Below are 17,618 nucleotides of genomic sequence, written 5' to 3' on the forward strand. Positions count from 1 at the left end.
GTTTTGATTGTATTAAAATCTTTGTTTCCATAACACTTCAAAATTACAAATGAATGTGCTTCATGTTTGCTTTCCTAACAGCGGAATGTGTACAGTTCATTTACAGGTATTTACATTTGTTGTGTATTACAAAAAATAACATATTTCAGTCTTTCATTTCACACTGTCTCCACCACATCAAAAGCATCACATAATTCACTTTACTTTTCCCTTTATGACTGCAAAGTGAGAGGAGTTTGTGAACACCAATCTCAGTGTTAAAAAACATAGGCAGCAATTTGTCAGAAGAAACAACCTGACATTTGACCTCTGTCTTTCAAGCACAGCAAATGTAATTAGATACATTAAAAATTTAAAGGTGTCTTTATTTGTTTCTTGAACTTTCCCGACCCACCAAAAATCATCTCAAACCTATCAGTGAGTCATCACCCACAGTTTGGAAAAGAGTGAGCGGGACGATTTTATTCTTACTAGAGTTCTTGAAGTTTTGGGTTAAGAGAAGCTGGTGGGCTGTGGCTGGAATTCCTTATTAATACTGTTGGTCAAGACACTATCACACTTCGTGTGCTCTACCATAGTCACACCTCATCCCAGCCCAAGCCAATAGCAAGGTATAAGGTCTACCATGAATCAGTAGCCCCATTTGAAATCTACTGACTTATTCAGAACGGGCCTAGATGCAAGTGTGATTGTGTATGTTGAACGTTATACAGTGCACTGATTACAATCAGGTTATTTTGCTTAAATGCGGTTTAATAATCGGAGCGTGAACCTGATTTATCCCTTTCCCCTCTTTGTTTTTAAGGGTAGAGCCACTCAGTGTCATATATTAAGGAATTAATATAGCAACTAAACCGTCATAGCACTTTCACATCATATCTCACAGCGTTGCTGCGTCAAGCTGCAAGTCGTGTTTTGAACCATGTAAATCAAGTTTAGATCCATAAGTTGTTTGACTTCCGAGTCGTAATGTGCACCCCCAATTTCGACAGGAAGCAGCACACTGCAGTCCGTTTTTAACTAATGATTAATTACGTAATTTACGAACCGGCATTATTAATTGATATCTAATTAAACACTGCCATCTGCTGCCCCTGTTTGGGAACTGTCACTTCAGACCTATTCCGGTGGTGAAAGATCTCTTAAATTAAATGTTGCGCATCAAGCTTAAAGAACAATTTTGGAAAAACAAGGAAAAAATAAGAGAAAATAATTAACATGAAAGGAAAACCACATCCAACAAGGAAAGGACAATAGAGGAAGAACATTTGAAACGCGAATACCATTAAATCATCCTACGGATGTTAATCATTCATTATACAAAGCGTATTCTCTTTCTTCAGTAAAGAAGCATGATCCTTGATCATACCCCTTTATCTAAAATATGCAATGTTTTCACAACATTCAAAAATGCTTTGAAACCAAACCTTTACTTTTCAATGAGGCGCCACAAACACTGCAGCAAATGAAAGGCAAGTCTCTGCTTCCTCCTAGCGGATTAAGCTGATATACAAACTAGCCAGTAAGACCACTGTTTCAAACTAAGGCCCATATTTAACTTTTTTGCGCCGCATTTGCGTCATTTTCAGACCCAAAAGCGGCACAAACTTCCAAAATATAAGGGCCTGAGTTATGAAAAGCTAGCGGGCGTTTATGTCATTTTATGGCGCAAAGATGGCGCAAACTTACAAAATATAATTCGGTTTTGTAAGTTTGCGCCACTTTTGTGTCAAAAAATGACGTGAACGCGGCACCAGCTTTTCATAAATCAGGCCCTAATTGTATTTTGTAAGTTTACGCCGTATTTGCGTCAAAAAATTACGCAAATGCAGTGCAAAAAAAGTATAAATATGGGCATAGGAGTTCTATAAATCGCCAGGGCTTTAAAGTGGAATTAGAACAGAAGCAGGATGGGCGTCTCTAAAATGAGCTTCCCTATGTAAGTAATTAAGGGCATGGCTTTAAAATGTAAACTATATTTCTGCAATTTTCACTCACCTGTAAGCACTGCATTTTCTTTTAATTTCGCCATGTCAATAGTTTGACAACTGTGTATGTCCTTCACACACATTTGTAAAAAATCACGATTGCATCTGGAATATGTGACCATTGCTCTTTGTGCTCTGCAGAAACACCAACGAGTAGATGGTCATGAATTCTGAACACATTTTTGACCCATTGAGAGGCACTGTGAGGAGCTCCCACTGCCTTCAGCCTCAATTCCAGAGCTCTAATTCATGCCTGTTATAAACATCTGGCAGTGACTCAGTTTAAAGTATGCACTATACAAGAGTAATTAATATGCTACATAAAAAAATACAGAAACACATTTTGAACATAGCTAACACTCTTAGGTAATGCAAGATTAATTAGAACATGTGACATAAACAGCAACTAAATCACCAACATGGATTACCTTAATTTTCTTTAAGTACATTGTACAGAAATCGATCAATGGGGCATATGTAAGCACACTTTACCGCTCCCCCTACCACCACCATGTGTGCGCCGTAGTTAAAATACAGTGCACCATGGCGCAGGGTAGAGGGCAATAGTGTCATTTTTCAAGACTCTATTGATGTACTCTGCAGGAGTAGTGCCAAAATATTGGCACTACTCCTGCAGAGTACATAGGGGCCCATTAAAAATAATGGAAGCCCCTTATAACGCCAGCTCTGAGCAGGTGTTAAAGGTGCTGTATAAAATGACGCAAGGAAATCTGTTAGCTTTCCTTGCACCATTTTTTTGTCCCCTAACGGGGGAACGCCCCCTTTGCATACATTATGCCTGGCGCAGGCATAATGTAGTGGAAAGGGTTACAAAGTGGCATAATGCATGCAAGGATTTTGGCCTTGTTGGGCGACATTAGCATAAAAATAAATGATGCTAATGTGGCGCTAAGGGCTTATAAATATGCCCCAATATTTTTACCATTACACTTAAGGACAATAATATAAGGCCACATAGGAATCCCTTGCAATGTCTCTTATTGATTGTTACCTGGTCTGAGACCAGAAGGACCTCACCCACTTAATGCCCTGTAAGTCACACACGCAAATCAACAGAAATAGAATAAACAAATGTTTGAAAAAACAATAGGTCTTGCATTCACACCAAGACCTTTGGATTTGCCAATTATTGCTTGTTTTGTCATGAGTTTTGTAACATTTTATTGACAGAGCTGCCTGATCACCGCAATTACATATACAAAAAAATGATTAAAGCAAAATAAGCTTTTGGTTTAAAAAAAGCACACGTTGCCATAGTAGTCATTGACACTGAAAGGAACTACTTTGTGTGTGGATGTGCTCCTTGTAAAACAGCAGAATGCCTTCAATGACAGTTCAGTTAGCCAATAGCTGAAGTGGACAGACCCATCGCTCATATGCTGTAGTGAGTGGATGAAAAATGTGAATTCCACAACAAAAGACAAAACAACAAACTAACAGATGAAGAGAGCTGGCTTGAAGGCCTTTTGAAGTAATAATAAAGGTCTCACTCCAGACCTAATTACAAGTGCACAGTAGTCAGCAGTGTTCTTAGCAGATAGTGCGCTCAAAGTTAGAAAAACAAAGACAAGTAAAATGAAACACAAAGCTAAACCCAAAACTGAAATGAACAGCTGCATCTCACAGGACATACACCTTTTAAACTTAAAACATTATGAGGTTCAGGATTGTAGTGTCCTCTACGGCAACCAGCAGTGCCAGTAGGGCTGGTCTGACAGGTCAGTGTGTGGGGCCTGTTTTTGGCTGTTTGTGGGCCTGTTTTATGGTCTGGGACAGTTTTTACTGTTGAGTCTACTGATTTTACCACAAGAATTGCCTGCAGCAAGATAAAATACATGCAGTGTTTCATACCTTCCAAAACACTTATACAACATATGAGCTCCAATTTGCAGACATGGGCCACTTTTCTATCTATGTGATTCACTAATTGGTGGTCAATTTTAGTTTGGTGCCTGGGCCTATGTCTGTCCCATTGAGACTCTGATGAGGATCTATAAATTAGGGGTGGGCGGAACTTGCTTAGTTTTACTCCGCAGAATTGCGCAGAGTTACGTGAGTTCCACCCACCCCTTTTTGTAATGGCTTTTACACAAAGGTGTGCCTGTGTCCTCGAGAGCGAAAGGAGCCAGCAAAGTGAGAAAGAAAGGCCCTGTCACTCTGAGGTGCATGTGAAGGTGCATTTCCAGCAGCTGGTGTGCATTGGATCTAGTGGCCCCCTTTGTGTGCCATGGCTTTTGTTTCAGGCAGACCTCGAGCTACTAATGGAGGGGCCTATTCTGCAAGGGTTCCTTCCCATGTTGCACCGGTGGGAAAAAGCACAGTTGAATATTACTAGAACATGCTTTACAGCCCACTGAACCCTCCTTTTCAGCAATTATGTGGATTGCATTACGACATAAGCTTTTAAACAACATTAATGAATATTCACCCTGATGAAGTAATCAGGCTGTTTTCCCACCAGAAAGCCTCATTCTGTACACAAGGCAACATGTATTACATGATAAGAACTTCAACAGTGTACTGAAATTCAGAGCAATCATCTTTCCCCGAAACACAGCTCCAGCCTTTAATTGCCAGCATATTTTCTTTTTGTGCAGTGTGCTTTTTTTTTCATTGACTCCTAGAGCAAGATCTGACCAACTGATTTGCCTGGATCCGCCAGGCCACCGGCATGCACCTGCTCCCCTGAGCCACAACAATTGCCTAAGGTGCAAGTAAAATTCGCTTGCCAATGGCCTTCCATCCGTGAATCAAATCTCCCTGTTCTAACCTTCTAATAGTAAAAATTGTCCTGTACGGTTAGAGGCCGCGACCATGGCGGTATTCCCACTACAATATAACTGACCAATTTGAGCAGCCAGGCTCACCTGCCGTGCCCCAAGTGCATTTTAGAATCATCCTCTCAATGTGGGCCGGGACCTGGATCCCCATCGGGGCTGTGAGTCATTGTAATTGTCTTAGTTTTAGGGATAACCATCAGCCTTGTGTCAGGAAGTGTGCTTGAGGGCCATAGACCTATATGTGTAATCAAGAGTGTACGCATTGCATGGTCTAACCAAACAAAGGGTGCAGGAGTGGGCAAGGTCATTTACACGGAGAGGTAATAGTGGTTGACTAGCCCTCTGAAGTTCCTTATGCTCTCATGGTGAACTTAACCATACTGAGATGTGCCCCAGCTGTACTCAGTTCTGGCTGTAACTCAGCGTGTGTGCCAATAACCTTCACACCTGCCATGGCGGGCACAGCGTACTCAATGTCATTTTATGTTGCAACCGGGTGCACAGGCTATAATTCCCGGCAGCAGCTTGAGTGACTTCACTCACTGCCTAGTCACGCCGGATCAGTGGGAGGTGAGACATGCAGAAGGGGCCCGGCAGACATAGCGCACAGCCAATTGTAGCATCATAGCAGTTGCTGCTGTAAATCTACAACAGCATGTTAACCGGACATGCTTCCTTCTGGGGTCCATATTTCACCCTGTCCCAAGTCAGATCAATTCCCCTGGCAGAGCGGAGCAGTGGAATTTATTCGTAATTCTGCTTTATAAGAGTAACGTGGAATTACTAAATTGCTCCAATTCCGCCCACCCCTACCATAAATTACCTTTAATGGCACACTGCTGATGACAGGAAGGTAACTTACAAACGATGGAGCATCATTTTTGAAAAACTACCTACTAAAAAACTTTGGGCCAAGGCATGTACAGGTTTTGTACAGTGTAAAAACGAATCAAATACATTTTATACCTGTTTTGTTGTATGCATAATAGAAAATGGAGCAAACAGCATTTGATCTAGTGCAAAACCCTGTAAATGTGCCATCAGAACACTGTGCTTTGCTATACAAAAAAAGGAGCAAATATATCTCAACTTTCAAGTCCGACAACAAATTTGAGGTTGAATGCATTTGTTTTTATTACATAGTTATCAAGCAAAGGTCCATCTGTATTTGTTTGGTTACCTATCTTGCAAGCAGATAAAATGGAATAGACCTTTTTGAACTGCTGCAAAGTTTATGTAGTATGTCAAGAAAGCCCTAATTCTACTGCAGACTCTGCTCATCATATGAAGAGTATATAGGCAGTCATGGATGATGAAAGTGAGCATATCGCAGGCAAAGTCATTCTCTAACATGCATTAGAAATGCACCACAGGACTGTTCAAACAGATTTGTCCTGAGGACAGAGAAGGAAGGAGTCTTAGAAGCAACACTTTTCAATAATATCTAAGTACCATGTGTCATCTCCATATCAATATCTTGAATGGCTACAAAGAGTCTTTACCTGTACTGCAGCACAGTCTTCTCCTGTCTGAATGCATCAAAAGATGCCCCAATGCCAATACTGCAAAACAGAAACCAGGTTTATTGACCCTGACGAACATAGATGCGGCTAAACAATTAGGGCTAGATTTATGAAAAAGTCATGCAGTGCAACGCAGCAAGACAACTTGCTGTGCTGCACTGCCCTGTGCTGCATGACAGGGAGAGAGCAGAAATGTACCATATCTACTAAGGTATGAAACATTCCTGCTCTCTCCTCGCACTGGCCAAAATGTGCTGCCTAGTGCCAATTTAGGCACCCTTGTGGCATGGTGCAAGGATACCTGTATTACAGACAGGATTGTTCTTGTACAGGAAGGGACACATTCTTGAACAAAACAATCCTCAGAGGCATTTTTCCCTCTCTACTTATGCTGCAGAATGGAGCACATGTAGAAAGAGGAAATAACAAGAAGAAATAAAGATTTTTCTTCTTGTTACACCTCTGTTTGGAAGGCGTAGGATTTTGACACATTCCCAGGGTTACTAGTCTTAGTAAATCTGGGAATGTGCCACAATCCATGGATGAATGCGTGGCAACACGCACACTCCAACCATGCAACACCTTACGTTACTTTGTGTTACTTCAGATTTACTAAGCCATGCAGAGCAACACAAGGTGGCTCTGCAAAGCTTAGTAAATCTGACTTAAGTCCTTGCTTTGCCTTGCATCACCTTGCATGATGCAAGCACAACTCAATGGCTTCATAATTCTGGCTCCCCGTTTGGAAAGACCCTTCAGCTCTATATGAGGTCTTCTAATTATATTGGGACATAATGGCTGGATAACTTGTCAGTATTCCTCATTAATCAGATTTTTCCCTTCTTATCCCAGAATTTACTACACAGAGGAGATCTAACTCCTCAAGGAATGTACCCTCTATTCAAGCAATTTGAATGCTACAATTGCTGATATTTTATTCCAACCCTTTACCTATTTGTAAGAAATTAGGTTATTAGTTGAGGAAGATGGAACCCCCACTCAAATGATAAACACAATCCTTGTCAGTGTGTCACTAAATAAACCTGTGCTTAACCCTATGGTAGCTTGGCACAAAGCAGACTTAACTTCTAGGCAATTGGTAAAGTATGTATGCAGCAAGCAAACTTTAATAAAGTGAAAACCCAGCACAAGAAAAATCTCCAACCCAATTTAGGAAAATAAAGTAAGTTGTAATAAATTAAATGATATCCGAATGACAAAATTTAATAATTTTTACAGTTTTTAGGTAAAAAGCGTGACAAGAAGCACAAAGCTCCACTTGCACTTATTTAGTCATGCTACACCACAGGAAAGTCTCGAAGTTCAGGCCAACTATAATGGAGTGTGAGTCGGATACAGGGACCAAGTTAAGCTCGCTGAAGAGTTCCCAGCTCTAGTCTGGTGTGAAGGGTGCTGTTCCCATTGGCGGGGGCTATGAAAAGGAGGTATTCAATGCGAGAAGCAGGATGAGGTTTGTGGACGGTTGTTGCTGTAGCACGAAGACCCGGTCATCACCAGAGCTTTGCATTGGTTGATCATCACGGACAGATGGCCGATGTCACTGTGAAGTAGAGCTCTCACGTTGCTGTTCTTCACTGACGGTTGCTGTCAACATGTAGAGCAGGCTTCACTGAAGTTTTGCATTGCCAGTCATCATGGACTGTTGAATCTCAGAGCAAAGAGGTCACTTTATGTTTGTGAGGAGACCGATCTTCAGGATTCTCACCTTTCTTCGAGGAAGAGTTCTTACAGATTTCAGCCAAGGGTCTGGGATCCTGGGGGCACATTTTGGGTCTCAGGACTCACTTCAGCAGAGAGCAGTAGCAGGGATTAAGCAGGTCAAGGAAGGCCCACTTGGGGCTGGTCAGCTAGGTAGCTGGAGGGAGGCCTTTGGAAGCTTGTTGTGTTCCAGAATCTCACACAGGTCAGTCAACATATCTTTGGAATCCCTCTGGGTAGCCTTGGATCAAGACAAGCAGGTCCAATCTCCCTTCTTCAGACAGCAAGGCAGTCCTTACAGCAGCATAACAGTCCTTCTGGCAGCAGCAGGGAAGTCCTTCATTTGAATCTTCCACATGTCCAGGAAGTTTTGATAAGAGGTTCTGAAGGTTTCATTTTTATACCTGGTGGGAACCTTTGTGTGGGGGAATTTCCTGACCTACCCCCAAAACTGATTTTGGTCATTTCTTCCCCTTCCTGTGGTCCTGGCTCGAAACCTTGTTGGGGGGCAAAGGCAAGAGTAGGCCTGGTCAGGTTCCTTTGTGTGTGCCACAGGCGTGTAAACAGGGCAAGGTACAGCTCCTCCTCAGCAATCCTGTTAGGAAGACCCAATCCCCACACACTTAGGCTTCCTTTGTCTCACTGCCTGTTAGCAATACACAACTGACAACAGCAAAGCCATTCGCAGTCATGTGACCCAGGATACTGGCAAAAAGGCAGTTGGTTTGGGCAGAGAATTACCAACTTTCTATAAGTGGCATTTTCAAAATTGTAACTTAAAATCCAATTTTGCCATCACAAAGGAATCTAAATTACAATGAATTTAAGTGTAGGCATAATTTCTCCATCTGCTCCCAATCTTACGTTAGCAGTTATTATGTGTAATAAGGCAACCCAGTGTTAGCCATGGAAGAGATAGTCTTACTGCATTGAAAACAGATTTTATGAATTTTTCCCCTGCAAGGACATGTAAAACTTAAACCCACATATCTACATTTTTAATACCTTCCACTCTGGCCTAGGAGTGTCCAGGTCTTATCTCATGGGTGACTTACACATTTTAGAAAGGAGGCTTAGACCTGGCAAAAGGTTTATATTGCCAGGTCAAAATACAGTTTAAAACTGCACTAAAGGCTGCAGTGGCAGGCCTGAGACACATTTTAAAAGGATGTGAAAGATTTACAAGAAATGGCTGAGGTTTCACAAGTTGACATCGCTCTTGCCACTATCACCAAAACATGTTGTTTCAATTCTCATCAGGTGCACGTGGTCCAAGGAGGGTCACCTTCTCCTAGGTTGGGAAAACCTCAAAAGACATTCAAGTATGATCCACTACTCAAATTGTACAGTTCTTTCTTAAGACATTAGCAACATCTCTTATTCTATAAAGTTCAAATCTAATGGATGAGGTACACATCACAGTCAAATGTAAAGTCACATGAGATAGATTCTCCAAAGATGCCACAATGATCCACCGTCTGATTTAATAAGTCATCCTTTATTAACTAACACTGTTCCTAATATGATTTCCATTTGTAGCCAAATGGTTTTAAAATGCTACTTTGGTGGGTGCCATGAGTGATGATGTCCACCAGTAGCATTTAATGTACCAGACCTGGATACACGGTGTACCATCTACAATGGTGTTTCATGTAAATTAAATGTGCCAATTAGGTGTTCGCCAGTTATGCTGTTCTAGGGGTGGAGCACTTTACCTGGTTAGCAGAGGTAAAGTGCAGAGTCCAAATGCCACCAAAAATAAGTTCAGCTGAAAATCAGAGAGTGAAGGCAAAAGGTTTGTGGGAACACCGCACCAAGAATGTCAGTACTAACTCTATTCCTCACCCTCGTCCTGCTCCATGTGACATAAGGAATGGACACACCTGAACATATTCACTGGAAAAAACAAAGGTTAAAGTGACATTATAGTTAAATGTTAAAATGAGACAAGAACAAATGTTAGAAACCCCAAAAAGCACAGTTATGCACTAGTTATAATTTAGTCAACTAACTATAACTAGCACCCCTGTCATGCACTACATATTACGGCAAATATTACATTACTCATGACATACATAGTCAGCCCTCAATGTGAATTCATTGCCCCTAACACATCTTCTTTTTTTATTTAAAGTTTTTTTTAGGACCGTAGTACTAATTAGCAAGTTGCACAATTTTGTACTTTAAATCTAATAAGTGATGTCAGTGTTAACATTGAACACATAAAGAATAATGTAATAAATTAGACTTTAAGCAATTTACGATGAAGGCTAAGCTACAACTGGTGTATTACAGTGTTTTTTGGGTTTTTAGGAGTGCTCATGGAGATGGTTCAGCTTCATTGTGACATCAAGCAATTAATTTTGCTCGGTTGATAATATATTTGTGCTGCGGTCAGTGGTTAGTGGTTGTACCAATGAGTGAGATGAGTAATCACACATCTCATGTGAAACACGCCTACTGATGATGGAGACCTTCTGTGAATAATCAGTTTATGTGCTGCTGTTTTGGTGTAGCAGAAGTGGAAGGAGAGGGTGGCTGATAGAGGAAGCCCATATCAAGGGATGATGGTGGCTACTAAGAGGGCTGTGGGTTTGGGCCTTGATAGTATTTCAGTCTGTGTTACAGTAGGAGTAACATTATTTCAAGTTGTGGTCCCAAATGCCTCTATTTATGCTAGAATTACGGTGTCTAGTTTTATATCTTGAGGAGTGTGTGGGTGATGAAAAGGTCATGGGTGAAGTGGAGGAGTGTGGGTGGTGTCCAAGTCAGTAGAAATGACAAACGTTGTATCAGTGATAACACCCCTATCCATTGCATAAGCTTTCAGGCCCTTCAAGGTATCGATGTGGTGAAGATGTGTAGGTTGATAGCCAAGGAGTGGAGGTTGATGTTTCCCCTTTTATACAAGGCAATACGTATTTCACATTTCTGGTTATGGTAACCTGAGACAGTACGTTTTGTCCTCATTAAGTGATTTAAAAACATAGCGTTTTGGTCCATTATGTCATCAGTAAAAAAGAATAGATGAGATTTAACCCAAGAGTCTAACCTAATTAGGTATGTGACAGCTGTATTACGCATGTGAGGTATTACTCAGTACAGAGAGAAAAAGTGGTAGCAAGATGTTACATTAGGTGTATAAGATGTGCATTAGTGGGTCATCACATTAGGTTAATAACACATGGAAGTACAAAACCAGCCTTGGTGCAACATCACAATGAGAATGGAAACCTTCTACAAAACCAGCTACTCATTCAATCATATGTTGACTGTATCTTTGCTTTTGGCAATGTACCATACCCTGCTGCCTTTCGGATTTCCTGCTCAACAAATGCCACATACATAATACATATATTCGATATAAATCACATTTAGGTGTAAAATCGATATTAAGTGCAAATTAACCCTTACTGCAACGAAAACAGAATTGTGATACCATATTTAAGACCTTATTGTGAGTGTCTCATTTAATTGCAATCTAGATCTTTCAGCAACTCTGAGTTACACTATAGCACTATTGAAAGAGAGGCTTTAACCTGTGTATGGGTGGAGTTAAAATATTAAATCATATTTGTGGGGACATAATTTTGAGTTAATCACTGATCACAAACTGCTCATTTATCTCATGAGTGGTTATGGAACTGGAACAGCTTCGGCCAGCCTCATAAGATTGCTATAAAAATTGCAGGAGTCCAATTTCAGCATTAAGTACATTCCTGGTGGAAGAAATTACATGTCTGATTGTTTATCTTGCATGCCAATCCAGAATTAAACTGATCATAATCAAGAGCAGGAATGTGTAGTGTCTATATTGATGCATCTGTTCATTCTGCAGGAGGTATCGGTGAGAAGGAATGGGTGACTTATTCTAGTGAAGATACGGTGTTGACTCAGGTCAAACAACACATTTTAAAAAGGTGGATACCAGTAAGGAATTTGAATAATAGTTTTGTTCCTTTTGAGCATGTTTCTACTGAACCGTCAGTTGAGAATGGTTTAGTGACTAGACAAGGGTTATTCATACCACCAGAAAAACTGAAAAACGAATTATTTGGTTTTGTTCATGAGGGGTATCCAGCCATGTCAGGAACTAAGAAATTACTAAGAAAATTCTGTTGGTAGACAGAGATAGATACTCATGGTGTACAATTTGTAAATAAACGCTCAGAATGTCTTGTTTATGATAAGCATTGGAAACTCAACAAGTGTAGACCAGGAGTGAATCCCTTACCTGAAGGATTATAATTCAAGTTAGCCATTGATTTTTCAAGACCACATCAGAAACTTCCTTCGCATATTAAGTTCATAATTGTCTTAACTCATTATTATTCAAATGGATTTTCTGTGATTTTGTGTCCATGTCCACCACTGAAACAGTCATTGAATTCTTGGAGAACGTTTTTGCCACTGGAGAAAGTCTTAAAATTCTGGTTTCAGATAATGGCACACATTTTGTCTCCAACAAAATGACTGCATTTCTGCTCAAGCACGGTATCAAGCATGAAAGAGCACCACTTTACTTTCCTGCAGCAAATGGTCTAGTAGAAAGATACAATACAGTTTTCAAGAAGGGTATACAAGCAGCCTTAGCTGCTAACCTTGATGTTCGCACATAGTTATGTGAAAATGTTTGGAGTTACTTATACACATCTCACTTTATCACAGTTTTTCACCTTTATTTTTCTTAAAAGGAAGAGAAGCTAGAACCACTCTCACACCATGCTGGAAAAATACCCATGTCCAAAATTCAATTCAGAAAAGGTTGAAGAACTGTTCCAGTGTAGATGAATGTGTCAGAGAAAATTTTGCACACAAATACAAAACAATGAGATCCATCTCTGACACTCCTCAGACACGGAATTCAAAACATTTTGAAATAGGGGACTGTGTGTTGGTAAAAACCTAAAAAGGCTGTTAAAAGAGAGCCATATTTTTGTGACCCTACGCAAATTATAAGAGTCACATGTTCAGTGGTTCTACTGAAGAACTGTGGGTGGTGGAATAAAGTAGCTGTTGTGAGTATCAAACCTTTTAAAGAAAGAGATCAAAGAAAACAAGAAAAGTGCTTTTGGCAATGCAGATGAAAGTTGTGTTGAATGGGATTTGTTTTGTGATGGAACTGTATCTAATCCTGTGCGTGTATCTGCAGATTCTAATAGTTACTCAGGAAATCACAGAAGTTCTGACAACATGGAAAGAAATTATGGGGGTCATTATGACCCCGGCGGTCGGTGGTATAGGGGAGGTATTACAGCCAACAGGCTGGGGGTGCCTACCTCCACTATTATGACATTGGCCAAAGCCAAACTGCCAATGTACCACACCGACCGCCACGGCGGTAACAACCGCCGGGCTGGACACTATAGTCTCCAGCCCGGTGGCCGTCACTAGGTCGCCCATGGCATTATGACTCCACCCAGCGCCATGGTTTCAGTGGTTTCGGTACCGCCACTGAAACCATGGCTGTAGGCACTATCAGTGCCAGGGAATTCCTTCCCTGCTACTGATAGGGGTCTCCCCTGCCCCACTCCCCAGAGTCCTCCTCCATCCTCCCTCTCCGTCTCCCGACCCCCTCACATTTACACATATACAAGCACATACATACACACCCATACACACACGCATATACATATTCACCCACGCATTCATACATTCATACACACTCAAAGCAACACTCACGAACATACATCCAGGCACACACATACTCTCACGACACAACATGCACGTACACTCACACCCACTCATGCACACACGCATTACACATGTGTGCACGCATTCACACACAGTCACACACACTCTCACTCACGCACACAACGCCCCCCCGCCCACCTCTCCTGTCGGAGAACCCGACTTACCTGCTTGCAAGGGGTCCTCTGGCAAGAGACGGGATGTGGTGCTGCTGCCAGCAGCAGTGTCCACTAGCAAAACACCGCCAGGCCGTATCATGGAACATGATACGGTAGGAGGTGTTTTGCTGGCGTGGCGCCGCTGCTGGCAGCAGTGCCACCTTACCGCCGTCCGTCGTCATGACTGTCAACGGAATACCGCCATCCTTCTGGCGGTATTCCATCTACGGTCATAATGCCATGGACGGTCGGTAGCCACGGTGACGGTATGTTGGCGGCCATCGCCTTGGCGGTAGGCGGCATTTGCCGCCAAGGTCCTAATGAGGGCCTATGTTTTTTAGGAGTCAGTAAATGCCAGGAATTGTATCATAAATGTATCTAATTCGGACAATTCTGACTCCAGTGTCAATCATACTAACAGAAAGGCTGTTCTTCCAGAAAAGTGTAATGAGTTTAATTTATATTAAGGTTTGTGTTTTTTTTTGTTTGAAGAAAGGGAGATGTTGTATTGGGATTGTACTTGTGTACATAATTAAAGGGCTATTTACCATGCATACATATGTGCATTTTCCTTTAATTATTCTTGTTTATTATTGACTTACGTCTGTACTGTTCTGTTGACCTGGTTACTGCTGTCGTATCACGGAGCATTCCATCTGGACTGGCCTCCAGGACGGCAGCACTAGCCAGCGGCTCTTGCCTGTCCTTCATGGGCTCTTGTTTGAGACTAAATTTATTCTTTAAAATAAACTTCAATTGGATTATTTGACTTCATCATCTCGTCTTGTTTCTACTAGGAATATCTCAAGGGCTCAGTGCCTTCAATAACCAGTATAGTCCTCAGCAGCAGAAGCGGGCTATAGGGCTGTATTAAAGTCATCTACAGAGGGAACTAGCCACTGCTGATGCTCTGAGCAGCAAGCCTTTATTCAAATATTATTGATCACATTCTTAATTTTAAACATAAATATGGTCCTGTGGCCATGTTCCCAATCTATCAAGATAGTCAGAAAGAACCTCAGTTCATTGTTAAACACCCATTATCATCATGAGATGTCATTAAGAGCCTACACTAAATAAGTTATTTCTTGTTGCAACGCAATAACAGGAGCGATTATTGCAAAATTGAGCCTAGGAAATTACTGAAATGTATCATGTTCCTTTCTACATCATCGTTTATGCACAATCTCTTTTCTATTACGCTGTTCAGTATGCCCAGTATAACAAGAGTTAATTTATGGACAAATGAGGTCAGTTGCACTCCTTTATTTTCTTGTCTTTATTTTGTTTTTCTTATTTCGATGGAAGTAATATATGACGTTCATTTAACTTTGACCCTGTTCAATGGTACTTGGGTTATGAAGGACTGAATGACAGAGCTTTATGTATCTAATGGTGAACTTGCTTACATTTTGTTTTGCAAATATATGGGTCTGTTTGCATGAGGGTGAGCATTTGCTGATGAGTATATGGGTGTCTGTGCACCATTGCACCTCAATGTCTCATGTATTTCTACTCGGTACTCTGCTGCATGAGGTTTATTGTCTGAGACAAATTACATTGTCCTTCTGTTGAAGGCACCAGTTAACCAGATTTCACATCTTATGCAGGCCTTTCAATCTAAATCATAGTTGATTATTCAGACCCTCTCCTGGAAGGAGGTGGGCACGACTTCAGAGGGACTTCCACCATGGCTAGTGCCTGCTTCCCTCCTTCCGCAACTACTTATGATAGTAGCAAGTGCAGTGCACCATCATCATGCAATAGCAGCTTTTAGCATAATTTGTTCCTCAAAAGCATAAACTCTGTATATCGTACAGCACTCCATAGCACACACACACACACACAAACACAAAAACATACACACAAACGTACAAGCACACACAAACATAAAAACATACACACATACGTGCAAGCACACACACATACACTGCTAACAGTACAATTAGAACATTGTTAGCTTTCACTGTGATACATTACCCTAGGCATGGATCCCCACCATAACCATAATGCTTATGCCCTTTAGCCACAGCCGGTGGGGGCTCTCTCTTTGGTCTGTGGTCGTCTGGAAGGGAAACTGTTCCAATTCCTCCATATTCCCTTTCTCTGCCCCAGGGGAGTCTGGGATTTGCAGGGGTATTCTGCAAGTACTCTCCATATCTGTAAAACAAATAAGTGTGACAAAGAAACACTCGTTAGGACAGAAAAACCTATGGGTTGCAGAAAGGTCAAAATGTAGATCCAGGAAGTGAAGTTCATGCCTGATTTTCTGCATGACTCTCAACTATGTAAGTGAATTTCATTAAGATTCATTATATGTAAATATATCTTATGTGGATGCCATTAATATATAGAAAGGGCTCTCGTGGATTACCTCTACTTTAATGTATTGAATGGATCTGGTTGAAGGTGATCATATCTCGTTGTAGAAGTGATGATCATAAATGTCTCTGAATTTTTAGGATGGTCAATGAAGGAAAGCCAACCAAAAGCACCACTTGTACAAGAAAATGGAATGTTGCAAAGACATATTTTAGAATTTAAATCTGTCCTGCAGCAAATCGTTCCTTCCTTACAGAACAGGTTCAGCATTTCAGAAGTAGCGAAGGCTTCCATCACTCTCCCAACATGTATAATTACACCATTAGTGGCATATAGGTTACATATAGATCACTGGAGAAGGTTCTTAATCCACTGATATGAGTGTATACATGGGTGAGTAAATACGTGTGTGCTGCCAAGACTATCACTCAGGTTGCATTCAACGCCAGTCTCTCTTTTTCTTACAATACTGTCAGTGATGTGATGTCGGAATATCCCACCAACAACTTTTCATTATTTTGTGGTGAAGACAGTGTGACTAATAGGAAAGAGTGAAAGCCAAAGATTATGGACAAACATGTGTCTGCTGCTGAGGATTTACAGCTGTTTGAAAATTACTTTGATGTGGGCTTGGGCTTGGCTCAAGGTAGAAGTGGGCCTCAGCCTTCTAGTTCTACCTTGGGGTTGCTCACATTGTGGGGTCTGCATTTGCTGAAAGCAGGGGTGTATCATCAGAGGGGGCATTTGGGGTGTTATATGCCCTAATAAATATATTTTCTGAAGAATAGTTGGATACAGTTGTTTCAGTTGAGTATGGTGAGGTGTCTGTCGGATTTCACCTGGCATTTATGTACACACACTGACAAAACCCACACACACTCTCTCGGCTCTGTTTTGCAGGCCCTACAAAATGTAAATTATTTTACAAAATATTGTGTTTCTCTCACTTAGTACTTCTACCAATTTCCATACCTTTCCCTTTCCACTGCCTCTTAAGCCCCTCTAATGCGCCCTGCTTGTCCTATAATGTACTTTAACATTATATGCCAGTGTGATTGTCGGAAAATCTGAAGCTCGCATCCCTCCAGACTTACTGACCAAGCTACACCCCTGGCGGAGAGTGTTGTGATCAGTCTCGTTAATAGGTTACTATCCTCGTGTTTGATGTCAATGCATAAAATCCAGCATTTGTCATACTCTAAAGAATTGATAGCATGCTGGACATAATGTTATTACCTAATGTAATATTTATCATGCGGCATGTCTTGTGTCAGTTTCTTGCACCCATATTTTTTCAAGCTACATTCATTTTATGAATCAAACGTTGATGTGGTCTTCTTTTGAGCGTGGGGTATGATGTGCTAAATGTACAGAAACTATTCTCACCTTTGTATGGAAGAACTGACTGGTGAATCT

General features: G+C 41.2%; 1 protein-coding gene across 1 annotated transcript in view; it reads right to left on the minus strand.

Annotated features, from left to right (window-relative positions):
• Window positions 1–17,618, minus strand: part of SPMIP4 (sperm microtubule inner protein 4) — a 213,757-nt gene that overhangs the window by 149,953 nt on the left and 46,186 nt on the right. The window contains exon 2 of the mRNA XM_069211409.1: window positions 15,861–16,040. Coding sequence (XP_069067510.1) covers window positions 15,861–16,040 — 180 coding nt within the window. The remainder of the gene's footprint in view (window positions 1–15,860; window positions 16,041–17,618) is intronic.

This window comes from Pleurodeles waltl, chromosome 10, assembly GCF_031143425.1.
Source record: "Pleurodeles waltl isolate 20211129_DDA chromosome 10, aPleWal1.hap1.20221129, whole genome shotgun sequence".
Lineage (NCBI taxonomy): Eukaryota > Metazoa > Chordata > Amphibia > Caudata > Salamandridae > Pleurodeles > Pleurodeles waltl.